This window comes from Rana temporaria, chromosome 2, assembly GCF_905171775.1.
Source record: "Rana temporaria chromosome 2, aRanTem1.1, whole genome shotgun sequence".
Taxonomy (NCBI): domain Eukaryota; kingdom Metazoa; phylum Chordata; class Amphibia; order Anura; family Ranidae; genus Rana; species Rana temporaria.
The window spans coordinates 149,492,387-149,509,916 of NC_053490.1; the positions used below are offsets into that span (position 1 = coordinate 149,492,387).

The window sequence follows — 17,530 nt, forward strand, 5'->3', positions numbered from 1 at the left end:
CATCTCACCCAAATCAGGAGGGAGAGACCCAGGAGAGTCTCAGGTCTTGTGCACATCACTGGATCAAGATCAGGCTTAGGTAAAGTATTAGGGGGGCTGCACACTGAGGGTTTTTTATCTTCATACATAGAATGCATGAAGGTAAAAAAAACACTCAGTCTTTGCTGCAAAGCTTTCCTGAATTAAGAGAGTTGTAATAATTGTATTATTCCCCACACATGCACAATGGAGCTACTACTTGAAAAGCAATTAGCTCTTTCCTCTCTCTCTGTACATGGGAGCCGTTTTACCTAACAAAGGATTTATATTTTTGTCCATCCAGCCCTGATATTTACACAGCCCAGTGTGCATGTCAAGCCTTGCATAGGAGGAGACCTGATCTTTCTATGCTACAATTGAACTTTTACATACAGATCTTACTTTGGTGATAGATTCGCAGCAGTACAGGAGTTTATGCTTCTGACGTGTCAATTCAAACCCTACCTGGAAGGTCCTAGTTCCCAGCATATCAGATAAGCAATCCTATATTATTACAATGCCAAAGACAAAAAGGTTCCATCATAGGAAGCTTACAGCCTTCTGCTCAAGTACATACAACATTTTGTATGTGTGTCCACATTGGCTACTGAGTGTGACCATTCCACCAAGTTGCCAGCCTTACCTGAACATTTCTATCATTTAAAGTGTCTTCAAGTTTTGTAGCTATGGCAATTGCTTTCTCCTGTCTTGACTTGTCAAGATAATGCATCATCTTTGCGCCTGCAAAAAAAAAAAAAAAAAAAAAAAAAAAATGATTGGAGAGAACATGGTCAGGGTAAATTAAAATATAAAGGGGGTCACAAGCTGCAGATTATTATTTGACCATTATAAAAGAAATATGATCTTTTTTGGTAGCCGGACTTAAACCAGGCAGCAGGCCTGCCCTTTTTTGCCTCGGTATTGGTCGGGGATCAGATGCCTGCAGCCATTTGAATTTGAAATCTAGCCACTATTTTATTATCAGGAAACTCAATACAGGTAACCTTTAATTGGTAACTCCACTTTCATATAATATAGTATAGACAAGTATTACACAAGCCATATTGTATTTGAACAACTACCTTTCCAATCTGTAAACACTGGAATTTTCTGTAAAATTCTATTCAATATGGCAATCTGGAAACGTTCTGCATATATGGTGTATGGCATGTGCCCAGAAATGTAATTTCCTGCCTGTGTGATTGGCTCACTGATTTTATCAGAAATCTGCACCAAGATAAAAGAAAGGGCAATTACTCAAAAAAATAGCAATTGAAGAGTCAGATTTTGGAGGCAAGACGGGAATATATAAAAATATAAATGTTATTACAAAAATAGAAATTTAACAAAAAACAAGAATAAAGATAGTAAAACCATATAAATTGTATAGTATATATGGACAGTATGCTCTGTACATCGTCTACGCGTTTTGCCGTTGGGCTTCCTCAGGACGAGCAGAAGGGACTTAACAATGTAAGGATATATTTAATTGTCTATAGCATCATAATGGATATAGCCATCCAGAACACCTCAGAGCATTCCAAAAAGGTATATAGATATATCAAAAGGTGGTGTAGGGAGGTCCAAGTATAAATCGGAAAATCTCCAAAAATCGGAAAATCTCCAAAAATCGGAAAATCTCCAAAAATCGGAAAATCTCCAAAAATCGGAAAATCTCCAAAATCGGAAAATCTCCAAAATCGGAAAATCTCCAAAATCGGAAAATCTCCAAAATCGGAAAATCTCCAAAATCGGAAAATCTCCAAAATCGGAAAAAGGGGATTCACTAAGCCTATGATGTAAACCATAGGGGGACACCGCAGGTACACAGAAAGAAGTGGAAACCAAATCTGAAAAAATCCAGGCAAAGGTTTCAATTCCAGGGCAAACCAATAAATTATATCATAAGCAGCCAGGTGTATGAAGCATGCATCCAAGTACTATTTATATTAGTAGCCACAAAGCAGACAGTACAGTCTATGGAGCTGCAAACACTTGTACACAGAGTACCCCATGGTAATAGCCTGTGCTATACGTATTTTTTGTTAAATTTCTATTTTTGTAATAAAATTTATATTTTTATATATTCCCGTCTTGCCTCCAAAATCCGACCATCAATTGCTATTTTTTTTTGAGCAATTGCCCTTTCTTTTGTCTTCTAAATTTATGGATGTGGCAAATGTGAGTGCTCCCCCGTCTCTCTCCCCCCGTTTTTATGTTTTTTTGAGTCTGCACTAAGATACAAGTTAGATTTTTGGCATTCTTATTTTGGTTAGATATTCCGAAAGGGTTAAATCACGTCTAAAGGAATGCAGAATTCGATTTTTTTAATTAAAAGAATGCAAGTGCATCAGCAGATTAATAATGAAGAAGTCACTCCCATTCAGATGCACTCTGCACATCGACATAAACAGCTTTTTCTTCAGAGCAGAAACAGGTAGGATTTTGCAACAAAGTTTGTTAAAATCCTTGAAATGTACGTTGATCACCCAGAGGGGATTTTTTCCCCCTCAACAAAAGTGGAGTTACTCTAAGCTTCATTTACATAGTCTAAATATATTTTACACCAGTGGAGACAATTTCAACAAGGACGTTGTACCTGAAAGCAAATGCTGAATGGAGGTAGAATTGTTTCTGAGAAACTCTTCATTGAAGCTCTCCAGATCCTTGTTCGTAAAGATACTCTTCATTTCATGTAAGAGGACTTTATTCACAATTTCTGGGAGATTGCTGTGATCTGAAACTGAAATAATGGAAGAGACCCATTAGTTACAGACAAAGGCACAGAAAGTGTATTCCTTGCAGAAGAGGGTTTTACCTGATTTTGAGAATCGTATTAAACACTCATGTAGCCACGGGTTATTGCTATCAATGGCAAATGCCCTTTTCACAGACTGCAACATCAAAAGGAATCTACCTATGAAAAAAAAAAAAAATCCTGTTCAAAAGGCATAGAAGGATGACAAAATACACACCGACTAAGTAGTTATCAAAAGTGAAACCAGTAATTATTATATGCAGACCGGTACCGCATCCACATTTTAGCTTACTGAATCATACATTAGCTTCTGTGGATTACCTCTGTTTGCATGTGGAGTTTTGCCTTATTGAATAAGCAACACTGCATCTTCTTCCAATGCTCCTTTCTGCCCTCCACTGACAATTAGTTCCTGCATTTCCTCCACTGTCCCCTGTCCATGATCAGAACTTGATCTCTCTCTGCCACACAGGCTCCCATTCCCTCTAAATCAGGGGTCTCAAAGTCCTGGCCCACGGACCTGTTATAAATGTCCCGCAGGCAGGGCTGGGGGTGCCGCCTTGTGCTTGTGACGACAACAAGTAAACGCTGACCTGTGCCCCATGTACCCTGATTGTGCCCTCATGTGCCCCTGATTGTGCCCCATGTACCCTGATGTGCTCCATGTATCCCGATTGTGACGTCATGTGCCCCATGTACCCTGATTGTGCCCCATGTACCCTGATGTACCCCATGCACCCTGATGTGACATCAGGGTACAGGGCACAGCGCACATCAGGGTACAGGGCACAGCGCACATCAGGGTACAGGGCACAGCGCACATCAGGGTACAGGGCACAGCACATCAGAGCACAACAGGCCACATGTGGCACATCAGGGTACATGGAACACAATCAGGGGTCCCGGAGCATGATGGGACTGCGACGTCATAAGAGGCCTATATAAATCGGTGTGAGCCGCGCACCCGTCATTACAGCGGGAGGAAGCGTCGCATCAACATAAGAAGAAAAGAAGAATGCAAAGAAGAGCGGGCTGCGCCGCCGCTAGTAAGAGAGCTACAAAGAAGATAGCGGCTGCCAGCCCCGAAGAAGGCATCGGAGAGCGAGTGGGAGAAGAACCGGGGAGCGCCGAGACGACAGCGGAGAAGATGGAAGAAGACCTCCCGGAGAGTGGAGAAGACCTCCCGGAGCTGACTAATAAATTATTTTAAAACCCTGTGTTGTGTGTTTATTTTATTGACACTTTGCCTCCAGGTGAATGGGTAGGGGTACGATGTACCCCCATTCTCATTCACCTAGGGTGGGGGGGCCGGTATCTGTGGGCCCCTTATTAAAAGGGGACTCCCAGATTCCGATAAGCCCCCCACCCGCAGACCCCGACAACCAACGGCCAGGGTTGTCGGGAAGAGGCCCTGTCCTTATCAACATGGGGACAGGGTACTTTGGGGAGGGGGGCCGCAAGGCGCCCCCCTGCCCCAGAGCACTCAACCCCCCATATTGAGGGAATGCGGCCTGGTGCGGCTCAGGAGGGGGGGCGCCCGCTCGTCCCCACTCTATTCCTGACCAGCCGGGCGACGTGCTTGGATACGGGTCTGGTATGGATTGAGGAGGAACCTCCACGCCGTTTTTTCGGCGTAGGGGGTTCTCCCTACAATCCATACCAGATCTAAGGTCCCTGGGGGGGGGGAACCCATGCCGGTTTTTTATTTAAAATTTGTCGTGGAGTTCCCCCCTCATTATTCATACCAAACGCCGCGGCTAGAATTGGCGGGAATCCAAGTCGGATCCCCGTTGCTTCTATGATGGCTTTTTCCCATCGCGGCGAGCCGGCTTGGCGCTGGCTCCCGCGACGGGGCTCGTAGGTGGTCAATCTCGCTGAGAAAGGGAGCAAGATTGACACAATATCGCGGTCACCTACTGTAAAGATTTCAGTTTGTTGTTTCCATTGAGCTGTACAGTTTATAGGTCACATTAAAAGGTGGAAAAAGTTGTGAAATTATTAATCTGTCTCTTTTTTTTTTTATATCACAAAAACCTGACATTTTATATCCACTGTATGTTATGCTCCATGGTTTTGCTCCCATGCTCTCTCTGCCGCCCTGCTTAGTGTGTTTTGTTAGTCTCGGTGGTATGTCTAGGTACACAGGTGTCAAACTGGTGGCCCCCCAGCTGTAGTGAAATTACAAGTTCCATGAGGCATTGCAAGGCTGACAGTTAAAAGCATGACTCCATCAGGATGGAGCATGATGGGACTTGTAGTTCCATAAAAGCTGGAGGGCTGCCAGTTTGACACCCCTGGTCTAGGACATAAAACAATTCTCTAAATATTAATCACATTTCATAAAACAAACTATAAACCATATTTCTCGATAGTTTAACACATTATGGTATGCGGAGTGGTAAAAAAAAAAGAAAAGAAAAGTAAACTGGAGCATGCCAACTCTTCAAAATTTGCTCTGGGATTTTATTAACCCTTGAATTTAAAGTAGCTCAAAAATATGGCTGATTGTTTAGTTACCTTTTCTAAAGTAAATTTCAAATGCCAGTAGGTGCGTATGTATGTTATTTGCAGCAAGGCTTTTCAATGGTGTAAGAAACTTGATAGCTTCTTCTAAGGGATTTTCAACCTGTATGGGACACAATAAAGATCAGTCAATAACACCGCCACGGTGATGTCCCAGAGAGCACCATAACGAACATATTCAATAAAATCCTATTTTAACCACTGGACCTCCGGAAGGTTTACCCCTCTTCATGACCAGGCAATTATTTGCAATACGCCACTGGGTTACTTCAACTGACAATTGCGCAGTCATGCAACGCAGTGCTCAAATAACATTTATATAATTCCCCCAAACACCCCCCCCCCACAAATAGAGCTATCTTTTGGTGGTATTTGATCACCACTGCGTTTCTTTATTTTTTTCGACTGACAATTAAAAAAATATATATATTTTTTACTTTCTGCTATAAAATATATCCTATCCAATAATAAAAAATAAATACAAATTTAGGCCAACATGTAGTCTGCTACATATATTTTTTTTTAATACTAGTAATGGCGGCGATTAACGACTTATAGCAGAACAGCGATATTGTGGTGGACAATCGGACACTGACACTTGTTGGGAACTTGTAACACTAATACAGTGATCAGAACAATATGCACGGTCACTGTACTAATGACACTGGCTGGGAATGGGTTAAATATCTAGGGCAATCAAATGGTTGACTGTACCTAGCCAGTGTTTTTGTGTAAACTGTGTGCCGCTTTTACTAAGGGAAAGTGATGAAGTGAATGTACAAAAAGAGATGCCTCTACCGATATAATTTTAGAAACCTATACATAGCATAAACTAATATGAACTTTCAATCACTTTTATTGCTGTAAGATTTGCTGAAAATGTGATCATAGGTTACAGTGCCTTAAAAAAGTATTCATACCCCTTGAAATTTTCCACATTTTTTCACGTTACAACCAAAAACATATATGTATTTTATTGGGATTTTATGTGATAGACCAACACAAAGTGGCAAATAATTGTGAAGTGAAAAGAAAAATTATAAAAATGGTTTTCCAGATTTTTTTCCAAATAAATATCTGAAAAGTGTGACGTGCATTTGTATTCAGCCCCCAGAGTTCCTTTGTAGGAACCACCTTTCGCTTCAATTACAGCTGCAAGTCTTTTTGGGGATGTCTCTACCAGCTTTGCACAGCTAGAGAGTGACATTTTCGCCCATTCTTCTTTGCAAAATATCTCAAGTTCTCTCAGATTAAATGGAGAGCGTCTGAACAGCAATTTTCAAGTCTTGCCACAGATTCTCAATTGGATTTAGGTCTGGACATTGACTGGGACATTCTAACACATGAATATGCTTTGATCTAAAATATTCCATTGTAGCTCTGGCTGTATGTTTAGGGTTGTTGTCCTGCAGGAAGGTGAACCTCCGTCCCAGTCAGGTCTTTTGCAGACTGACAGGTTTTCTGCCAAGATTTTCCTGTATTTGGCTCCATCCATCATCCCATCAACTCTGATCAGTTCTCTGTCCCTGCTGAAGAAAGGCATCCCTACAACATGATGGTCCCACCACCATGTTTCACAGAGGGGATGGTGTGTTCAGGGTTATGTGCAGTGTTAGTTTTCTGCCACACATAGCGTTTTGCTTTTACGCCACTCTTCCATAAAGGCCAGATTTGTGGAGTGCACAACTAATAGTTGTCCTGTGGACAGATTCTCTCACCTGAGCTGTGGATCTCTGCAGCTCCTCTAGAGTTATCATGGGCCTCTTGGCTGTATCTCTGATTAATGCTCTCCTTGCCCGGCGTGTCAGTTTAGGTGGACAGCCATGTCTTGGTAGGTTTTCAGTTGTGCCGTACTCTTTCCATTTTTGGAATGATGGATTGAACAGTGTTCTGTGAGATGTTCAAAGCTTGGGATATTTTTTATAACTCAACCCTGCTTTAAATTTCTCTACAACTTTATCCCTAGCCTGTCTGGTGTGTTTTTTGCCCTTTATGATGCCGTTTGTTCAGGAAGGTTCTCTAACAAATCTCTGAGGGCTTCACAGAACAGCTGTATTTATACTGAGATTAAATTACACACAGGTGGACTCTATTTACTAATTAGATGACTTCTGAAGGCAATTGGTTCCACTAGATTTTAGTAAGGGGTATCAGAGAAAAAGGGGGCTGAATACAAATGAACGCCACACTTTTTAGATAATTTTTTTTACTACCATTTATCATTTTCCTTTCACCTCACAATTATGTGCCACTTTGTGTTGGTCTATCACATAAAATACATTTATGCCGCGTACACACGATCGGTCAATCCGATGAGAACGGTCTGATGGACCGTTTTCATCAGACCAAACCGATTGTGTGTAGGCCCCGTCGGTTATTTATCCATCGGTTAAAAATTGTGAAACTTGTTTTAAAATTAACTGATGGATACCTAACCGATAGAAAAAAAACGATCTTTTGTAGGCATGTCCATCGGTTTAAAATCAACGCATGCGCAGACTAAATTAGGGGACAGGAGCGATCGTTCTGGTAAAACTAGCGTTCGTTATGGAGATGGCACATTCATCACGCTGTAACAGACAGAAAAGCACGAATCGTCTTTTACTAACACAAAATCAGCTAAAGCAGCCCCAAGGGTGGCACCATTGGATTTGAACTTCCCCTAGTGCCGTTGTACGTGGTTTACGTGACCGCGTTCTGACACGATCGTTTTTTTAACCGATGGTGTGTAGGCACGACTGACCATCAGTCAGCTTCATCGGTTAACTGATGGAAAAATCCATCAGACCGTTCTCATCGGATTGACCCATCGTGTGTACAGGGCATTAGATTAGCTCCCTTATGCCAATTTTTCTTTCCAATAAGACAATTGGCATTCTTGCTGAACAATTCCTGGAGTGAAGTGCAGTGTAAGGTTAATTCTCTCAGGGGTTGTACTGTTTTCCATGCCGTGAACAGCCCAAGTTATAATAGATCTTCTCAATGAGGTGGGCTGATGAAATCACAATCTCCACCTCAGACAATGACAGGAAGCTTTATATTCAATCACAGAATACAAAGCTGCCTATGAATGGCTAAGCGCCGCTCAGTCCCAGTCTGTTTTGTTCCGTGTGAGATGGGAAGTCTCCGTCTCACATGCGGGAACCAGTACTGTATGTAGCTGAAGCTATATACAGTGCATATAGCCGCTGCAGCAGCTGGTGAAGGAAAACGTTTGTTTGGATCAGCTCAGTCCAAATAAACTATCTAAAGTGACAGGAAACAATGGCGATCAGCTTCCAATAAGTCTAAAAGAAACATAAAAATATTCACAGATGGGTTGGATCACTTGGCAGACTGTCTAGTGATGAGCATTACCCATAGTAGTTTGTGTCTACTCACTCATCCCCAAATCCCATGGTATCGGTTTATTGTGCATTAAAGAGGACCCATCTAGGGAGCACCTCACCAACATTCCGGTTTGTTATGGCCAAATGAGCTGGATAGACCAGAAGTTATCTTATCACTGGATTTCCCAAAAGATTTAAACCAAAAATGTGATTCAACTTGTCAGCAACTATGCCATTTTTTGTAGGGTGTCAATGTTTGGATCTAAAATTTTCTCTGCATATTTCTAGTGAACCGAGTCCAATAACAACATTTGAATTTTAGGCTTCATTCACATAGGGTGTACGTATTGATACTAAAGGGACATCTTCACCCGCACAGGTGTTCCATGCAGCCACGTGTGGGCAGCCTGTTCAAATCAATGACACGTGTGAGGCTGCCTGGACCTGCAGATATCTACAAGCGAATCCCCAATTGTACACCCCAACGCAGGGGTCGACAATATCCGGGCGCCAGGTCGCATTGGCGACAAGAAATTGTGACCAGGCGCCCGCCGGTAATTGAGGCCGCGGTTTTGCGGCCTACAAGGCTGCAGCCTCAATTACCGGCCACCGCGGGCCCGCCACGATCGCGCGGTGGGGGAGGCACAGGATCCTGTGTCTCCGTGTGCCCCCACCTCCCCCGCTGCTATCGCGACGGCCGGTAATTGAGGCCGCGGCTTTGCGGCCTTGTGAAGTCCCAAGCTCTTCGGAAGCTTCTGTGAGCTGGCTCCATCTGGTGGTGGCCGTTGGCATTACATTACATTGCATTGCAGCAATTCTAATGTGTGTCATTTTACACTATTTTCACTGCCATCTCCTTCCCTCTAATTAGAACCCCCAAACATTATATATAATTTTTTATTCTAACATCCTAAAGAATAAAATGGCTATCGTTGCAATACTTTCTGTCACGCCGTATTTGTGCAGCGGTCTTACAAGCGCACTTTTTTTGGGGGAAAAAAATACACTTTTTTTAATAAAACAATAAGACAACAGTAAAGTTATCCCAATTTTTGTTTATATTGTGAAAGATAATGTTACGCCGAGTAAATTGATACCCAACATGTCACGCTTCAAAATTGCGTCCGCTCATGGAATGCTGACAAACTTTTACCCTTTAAAATCTCCATAGGCGACGTCTAAAAAAATCTACAGGTTGCATATTTTGAGTTACAGATGAGGTCTAGGGCTAGAATTATTGCTCTCGCTCGAACGATCGGGGCGATACCTCACGTGTGGTTTGAATACAGTTTACATATGCGGGCGCTACTCACGTATGTGTTCGCTTCTGTGCGCAAGCTCGTCGGGACGGGGCGCATTTTCTGGCTCCTAACTTTTTTAGCTGGCTCCTAGATTCCAAGCAAATTTGTCAAACCCTGCCCCAACGGGTCTGATGAATGGATTAAAACACAGATGGCTCTAGGCACTGGTTTACCGATTGGTATACACGAGTAAATGAGGCCTTAATGCCATCAAACACAAATTAAGTCATAGTAGGAACAGATGCAGTTCAATCGATTTTAACAGTTCAAACTGTTGAATATTTTCATGAATAGGTACTTCACACTCTTTTCAGAACTGAACAGCAACAATAAGAATACAGTTTTACATGTAAAATAACAGGATAGCCCACCCTTTCCAGTTTTTCAGGAACAAGTTCTTCTTTAGGCCCACTTGTTTCCTCCTCCTCTTCATCTCTCTTTTTCTTCTGATTCTTCTGCTGTCGTTCTCTCTCTGCATGTTTTCTCTCCTCTTCCAGTTTAGCCTTCTTTTGCGCTCTCCTTTGTTTACTTAAAACTTTTTTTAGTTCCTTGGCCGAGAGGTTTTCTGTACAAAAATGAACAGAAATGATTCTTACTTTCGTATGCAGGATTATAGATTTTCGATCAGTGTAGGACTTCCAAAATCAGCTGCAGCCACTGATCAATGTAAACGGACATCAGTGGGTACCTTGTAAGTGTGGATGGAAGAAAACTAACCAGGGGGTTGATTTACTAAAGGCAAATCCACTTTGCACTACAAGTGAACTTGGAAGGGCAGTCGCTGTAAATCTGAGGGGAAGATCTGAAATGAGGGGAAGCTCTGCTGATTCTATCATCCAATCATGTGCAAGCTAAAATGTTGTTTATTTTTCTTGCATGTCCCCCCTCGGACCTAAAGCGACTGCACTTCTAAGTGTATTTGCAGTGCATTTGCCTTTAGTAAATAACCCCCCATGTGATGCCAGACAAAATGTTTAAAATTTGGCTGCTTGCTGCAGATTCAACTATTCTTACTTTTGTGTGCAGGATTATTTGGTTTCTAAAGAAAGCATAAATGTGTTAAATGGCAGAATTGTACATCTGCGTGGAACTTTAAATAGGAAATGATCGTGTATTTTTAGTGACTATCAAAGCATTGAAATGTTAACACGAAAGCACTTTTGAAATGCACCATTTCCATGATAAAATCTCATACACCATATTGAAGGCTCCCTCTAGTGGCTATTTGGATGTCAGAAAAGGCTCTCATTTAAAGAGCATGTAAACCCTTAAAGCGGAGTTCCACCTAAAAATGGAACTTCTGCTTAATCCACTCCTTTCCCCCTTACATGCCACATTTGGCATGCAATTTTTTTTTTGGGGGGGGGGGGCTTCAGGAGGAGTGGGACTTCCTGTCCCACTTCCTCCTTCTGCAGAGGGGCTGGTAAGGCGAATAGCTTAATCGCCTTATTGCAGCCCCTCCCTGTAGGCGAGCGCCTGTCCAATCGGACGGCGCCGCTCGCGCATGCGCAGTGGGTGCCTGGCCGTGAAGCCAAAAGCTGTCACTGCCGGGTGCCCACACTAGAAATGAAGACGCCGGCCGGCAAGGGGGGGCGAGGAGCAGAGCCCCGGCCGGCGCGTCGCTGGAACCGTGGAGCAGGTAAGTGTCTTTTTATTAAAAGCCAGCAGCTACACTTTTTGTAGCTGCTGACTTTTAATAAACTTAAAAACAGGCTGGAACACCCCTTTAACTTCTTTTATTTGGTCCCTGTTGGTTCATTCTAAATATGCCATTGAAAGGGTTTTGTTATATGCCTTTGTAGAGTGCAAACAAATCACTGATCTTGTCAGATCATAACAATTAAAAGCAAACAGCATTGGAAGTTATCAGTTGCATTTTATTAGCCATCTATGAGGACTACAGAAGAGAACAAAGAAGAGATGGGGGAGGTGTTTGTCCTAGGGGGGGGCAAGGTAGCTTCTACACGGTATAGTGAGTGAATGTTGTCACCCTAGCACAGGAAGCATGCTACTCTGAGTTCAGATATGCTTTAAAGTAGAGATGCACTGAAACATTTGTGGTGTTATTGGCATTTGGCCGATAAGAGAAAAAGGTGCCGATAATGGCACCGAAATTATCTGTCTGTTTTTCATAGGTCATGTAACTCAAAAAACACATTAAAAACGCAACACTGGTGCGTTCTTGCTGCGTTTTCAAGGCATTTCAACTGTGAGGTGCATTTTTTTTAACTGATGAAAAATGCACTAAGCTGGATTTTTAACACAACGGAAGCCAAACAGTTCAGGGTGCAGACCTACATAGAATTTAAAGGGATACATTTTTCTTGCGATATGGGCCGCTTCCCACTGCTGTGATGTCAGAATTTGCATGCAATTCGCACTGCACTGCAAATCACATGCAATGTCTGTGCGATGCAAATTCAGCCATACAGATAGTATGGCTGAATTTGCATCGCATTTGGACCAAACTCATGCAAGACCCTTTTTTGGTCCACACCAGAATCGGATCGCATGGGCGTTGAAACCCATGTGATCCGATTCCCGACTGAATTGACAGTTTGCACTGCAATATGCAAACTGATCTGGGTGTGTCAATAACTTTGTATTGATACTCCCAGCATGTATTGATATGCGATGCGGGAACCCATACTGAATTTGCAGGGTTCCTGCATCGCTGCAGTGTGAACCGAGCCTAAAAGGTGCCTATAACAGCCGGCATTAAATTCATATTCAGTTAAATGAATGATATGAATTAAAAAGTTGAATATTTATATATACCGTATTTATCGGCGTATACCGCGCACTTTTTTGCCCTGAAAATCAGGGCAAAATCGTGGGTGCGCGGTATACGCCGATACCCGCGCCGAGTTTTGAATACTGCGCCAACATATACAGAGTGCAGTACACTCGGGTATAGTCGGGCAGTCTCGGCACCTTCCGCGCTCACGTCCTGGACGTCAGCGCGACAGTTGCCGACAATACACGAGTGTACTGCGCTCTGTATATGTCGGCGCAGTATTCAAACTCGGCGCCGGAAACGAGCGGGGAGGACGCGGCAGAAGGACGACGGACCCGACGAAGAGGACACCCGAAGCCGCAGAAGGACGCCGGACCCGACGAAGAGGACACCCGAAGCCGCAGACGCGCAAGACACCAAAACTGGAAGTACAAAAAAAACGTTTTTTCTACAGGATTGGGGGCAACTTTAGGGGTGCGCGGTATATGCGGGAGCGCGTTATACCGCGATAAATACGGTATATACACATATACACATACATACATACATATACACACACACACCCTTTTTATTTTTTATTACATTTTTGGTTTTCGGCTAAGTGCATCCGGCATTTTCGGCACACATCTACTTTAAAGGATAAAGCAAATGAAAGATATGAAGCAACAATTCAGGTGATGGTATATCCATGGGCAGCCCAAGCCACATATATGTGGAATTCAATAAAATCTCACTACTGTGCCTATATTGTTTTATTATATATATATATATATATAAACAAACAACACATGTACAGTGTGATTAGCAAGATAATTTATATTATTCCCTAAACAGCGCGCTGTCTGTACAGGTTTACACTAGGCTGCGTTTTTGCAGGCCACGTATTGAACTGTATTGTAATGTCTGCACCTATGTTGTAAAGCGCTGCACAAACTGTTGGCACCATATAAATCCCGTATAATATTAAACAGAAATCACATCATCTACTGTATGTATAATGATCAAATATTACTGTCCAATCTACATATTGGTTTTATATTAATCAAGGCTGATCCTTCCAATAGATTGTCTGAATCACATGTTTATATATGATGCAAGGACATTGGTTGTCTATAAAGATGAGCTTACCAGAATTGACTTCCTGCTCTTTGCTCTCATTCATTAAAGGATTTTCATGCAGCTTTAGATAGATTCCTATAGCAGCCTGAGCAGCTTTAAAATAAAACACATGCTGCCGCAGTACATCTTCCAAGCGCAGGAGATCGACATATGCTCGCAAGGTCATCTTCCTCATACAGTATGTGTGGAAATCAAACTGATCATCGGTGATCTCAAAAAAGTGCTGAAAGACAAACAAGTTATTAAAGATTTACAAGATTACCTTTATAAAAAAACAGTAGCCTCCGATTCAAACCCCTCCAAAAGAAAAAACACAGATGGTTACCCTCCTTCAGCAGTGGAGTTGTGGACTAACACCTACATCACTAGGCCTAAATCTGGCTAATGTGCTGCTATAGTGGAAAACATGGGCGATCGCTTTTTACCATTTTCATGACTCTTGTATTAAAACAAAATTTGCTTATCCCAGAGTTTAGCTTAACCGCTTGCCGACCAGCCGCCGCAGTTATACGGTCGGCAGGTTGGCTCTGGTAGGCGAGATCATGTAGCTATACGTCATCTCTCCCAGCAGCCAATAGGGGCGCCCCCGCTCGCCCCTGATCCTGGCACGCATGCCTGGCGGGCGCGATCGCCACCGGGAACCCTGCGATCGCTCGTTACAGAGCGAGAACCGGGAGCTGTGTGTGTAAACACAGCTCCCGGTCCTGTCAGGGGGAAAAATGCCTGATCTTCTGTTCATACAATGTATGAACAGCGATCAGTCATTTCCCCTAGTCAGTCCCACCCCCCCTTCAGTTAGAACACACCCAGGGAACATACTTAACCCCTTCCCCGCCCCCTAGTGTTAACCCCTTCCCTGCCAGTGGCATTTTTATAGTAATCAATGCATTTTTATAGCACTGATCTCTATAAAAATGCCAATGGTCCCAAAAATGTGTCAAAAGTGTCCGAAGTGTCCGCCATAAGGTCGCAGTACCGAAAAAAAAAAAAACGCTGATCGCCGCCATTACTAGTAAAAAAAATATATATATATTAATAAAAATGCCATAAAACTATCCCCTATTTTATAGACGCTATAACTTTTGCGCAAACCAAACGCTTATTGCGATTTTTGTTACGAAAAATATGTAGAAGAATACGTATCGGCCTAAACTGAGGAAAAATCGTTTTTTTTTATATATTTTGGGGATATTTATTACAGCAAAAAGTAAAAAATATTCATTTCAATTGTGGCTCTATTTTTGTTTATAGCGCAAAAAATAAAAACCGCAGAGGTGATCAAATACCACCAAAAGAAATCTCTATTTGTGGGAAAAAAAAGGACGCCAATTTTGTCTGGGAGCCACGTCGCACGACCGTGCAATTGTCAGTTAAATCGACGCAGTGCCGAATCGCAAAAAGTGGCCCAGTCATTGACCAGCAATATGGTCCAGGGCTGAAGTGGTTAAAGAAAAGACATTGCCAAGTTCAAACTCAGCTTGTGCAGTTTTGGTCCTGAAGAAGGCAAAGCAAAATAGGTCTCAAAACTGATGGCAATACTGCGACAAAAGAGAAAACAATTTATCACAGACTTTAGAAAAGCAGTAGGATTCATGTCCTAAAATTAAAATACTGCATTAGCCTTTTTTTAAATTACAGTTCAGGATATTCATTAGAAAAAACAGTCATGGACTGGATAATTTCTTGTAACACTAAAGCGAAGGTGGAGAAGCATTACAGCTTAACCCCTCTTACTGCAGAGTGCCCAATGATAAACAAATGGGGAAATCTGACGTCCAATTTCATTTATACAGTCTATGAAATAAAACTATTCATTGTCAAATCTTAATTAGGATTGGATTAATTCTAAACCTGCTAAATAATTAGCCTCTAATTCGTCTTTTTTTTGTAATCTAAAAATGCTTTTTTTAATCATCCGAAAGGCTACACTGCCGGGTTCCCTTACCCGCAATGGCATTGGCAGCACCCGACAGCTGATGGAAACATCAGCTGCGGGTGCCAACATCGCTGGACTCCAGGACAGGTAAGTGTCCTATTATTAAAAGTAAAAAATATCTGGTTTTCTAATCATAGTATTACTGCGCTTGATAGGCCAGCCAACTCGCCTGACCTAAACCCCATAGAGAATCTGTGGGGTATTGTCAAGAGGAAGATGAGACACACCAGACCCAACAATGCAGACGAGCTGAAAGCCGCTATCAAAGCAACCTGGACTTCCATAACACCTCAGCAATGCCACTGATCGCCTCCATGCCACTCCGCATTCATGCAGTAATTTATGAAAACGGAGCCCCAACCAAGTATTGAGTGCATGAACATACTTTTCAGTAAGCCAACATTTCTGTATTAATATTTTTTTAGTGGTCTTATGCAATATTCAAATTTTCAGAATTTGGGGTTTTCACTAGCTGTAAGCAACAATCATCAATATCAAAAGAAAAAAATGCTTAAAATATATATCACTCTGCGTGTAAACACATCTATATAAAATATACGAGTTTCACTTTTTCAATTGAATAACTGAAAAACTTTCTGATGACATTCTAATTTTATGAGATGCACCTGTATACCAGACTATTAGATTGCACTATCAATTGCTATAGCACATTTAACATACACTAGTTCTATGATGTATTAAATCTATGTTGATTCTTCACACTCCTTAAAAAACACAACTACACCATAAAAAAGATAAAGCACAGAGATTTCAAGTTTCATCATATTTTGCATTTACCCTTTCTATCTCGTGGCATTTTTTTAATGCTTCCCCATATTTGCCCATTCTTTGATAGGCACCGCCACACTCGGTCTGGAACCACATGCACTGCATCTCATTCAGATTCTCCATGGCAGGTGTTCCTTCCTGAAAGAAAGGGTCCGATTATTAAAAGAACACTAAAGGCAAACTTTTTTTTTAAATAACAAACATGTTATACTTACCTCCACTGTGCAGCTCGTTTTGCACAGAGTGTCCCCGAACCCTTAATTCTGGGGTCCCTCGGTGGCTGTCTCGGCTCCTCCTCGCAAAAGCTTTCCACCTTCATGCGAGCGAGCCCCGCCCCCCGCGTCATCCGCTGTTATTGACAGCAGCGCCAGCCAATGGCTGCGCTGCTATCAATCCGTCCAGCCTAGCCAATCAACGGCCAGGCTGGGAACCGAAGAGGATCACATGGACGCGCGCGGGACCTTCGAAGGGTCAGGTAAGTAAAACGGGGGGTTCGGGGGGGGGGGGCTGGTACCGTCTAATGTTTTTTCACCTTAATGCATAGGATGCATTAACCACTTCCTTACTGGGCACGTATACCCCTTCCTGACCAGGTGAAATTTCAGCTTCTGGCACTGCGTCGCTTTAACTGACAATTGCGCGGTCGTGCGACGTGGCTCCCAAACAAAATTGGCGTCCTTTTTTCCCCACAAATAGAGCTTTCTTTTGGTGGTATTTGATCATCTCTGCGGTTTTTATTTTTTGCGCTATAAACAAAAAAAGAGCGACAATTTTGAAAAAAAAATATTTTTTACTTTTTGCTGTAATAAATATCCCCAAAATATATAAAAAAAACTATATTTTTTCCTCAGTTTAGGCCGATACGTATTCTTCTATATTTTTTAATTGTTACTATAATAAATAGCCATTTTTTTTTCTCAGTTTAGGCCGATACGTATTATTCTACATATTTTTGGTAAAAAAAAAAAAAATCGCAATAAGCGACTGGTTTGCGCAAAAGTTATAGCGCTTACAAAATAG

At 42.2% G+C, this 17,530-nt stretch overlaps 1 protein-coding gene across 1 annotated transcript in view; it reads right to left on the reverse strand.

The window, feature by feature from the left end:
• NAA16 (N-alpha-acetyltransferase 16, NatA auxiliary subunit) overlaps nucleotides 1-17,530 on the reverse strand; it is a 64,520-nt gene that overhangs the window by 2,920 nt on the left and 44,070 nt on the right. The window contains exons 13-19 of the mRNA XM_040341315.1: nucleotides 16,520-16,648; nucleotides 13,795-14,008; nucleotides 10,301-10,494; nucleotides 5,294-5,402; nucleotides 2,837-2,935; nucleotides 2,618-2,761; nucleotides 662-759 (exon numbers count right to left, since the gene is read on the reverse strand). Of these exons, the coding sequence (XP_040197249.1) occupies nucleotides 662-759; nucleotides 2,618-2,761; nucleotides 2,837-2,935; nucleotides 5,294-5,402; nucleotides 10,301-10,494; nucleotides 13,795-14,008; nucleotides 16,520-16,648 (987 nt within the window). The remainder of the gene's footprint in view (nucleotides 1-661; nucleotides 760-2,617; nucleotides 2,762-2,836; nucleotides 2,936-5,293; nucleotides 5,403-10,300; nucleotides 10,495-13,794; nucleotides 14,009-16,519; nucleotides 16,649-17,530) is intronic.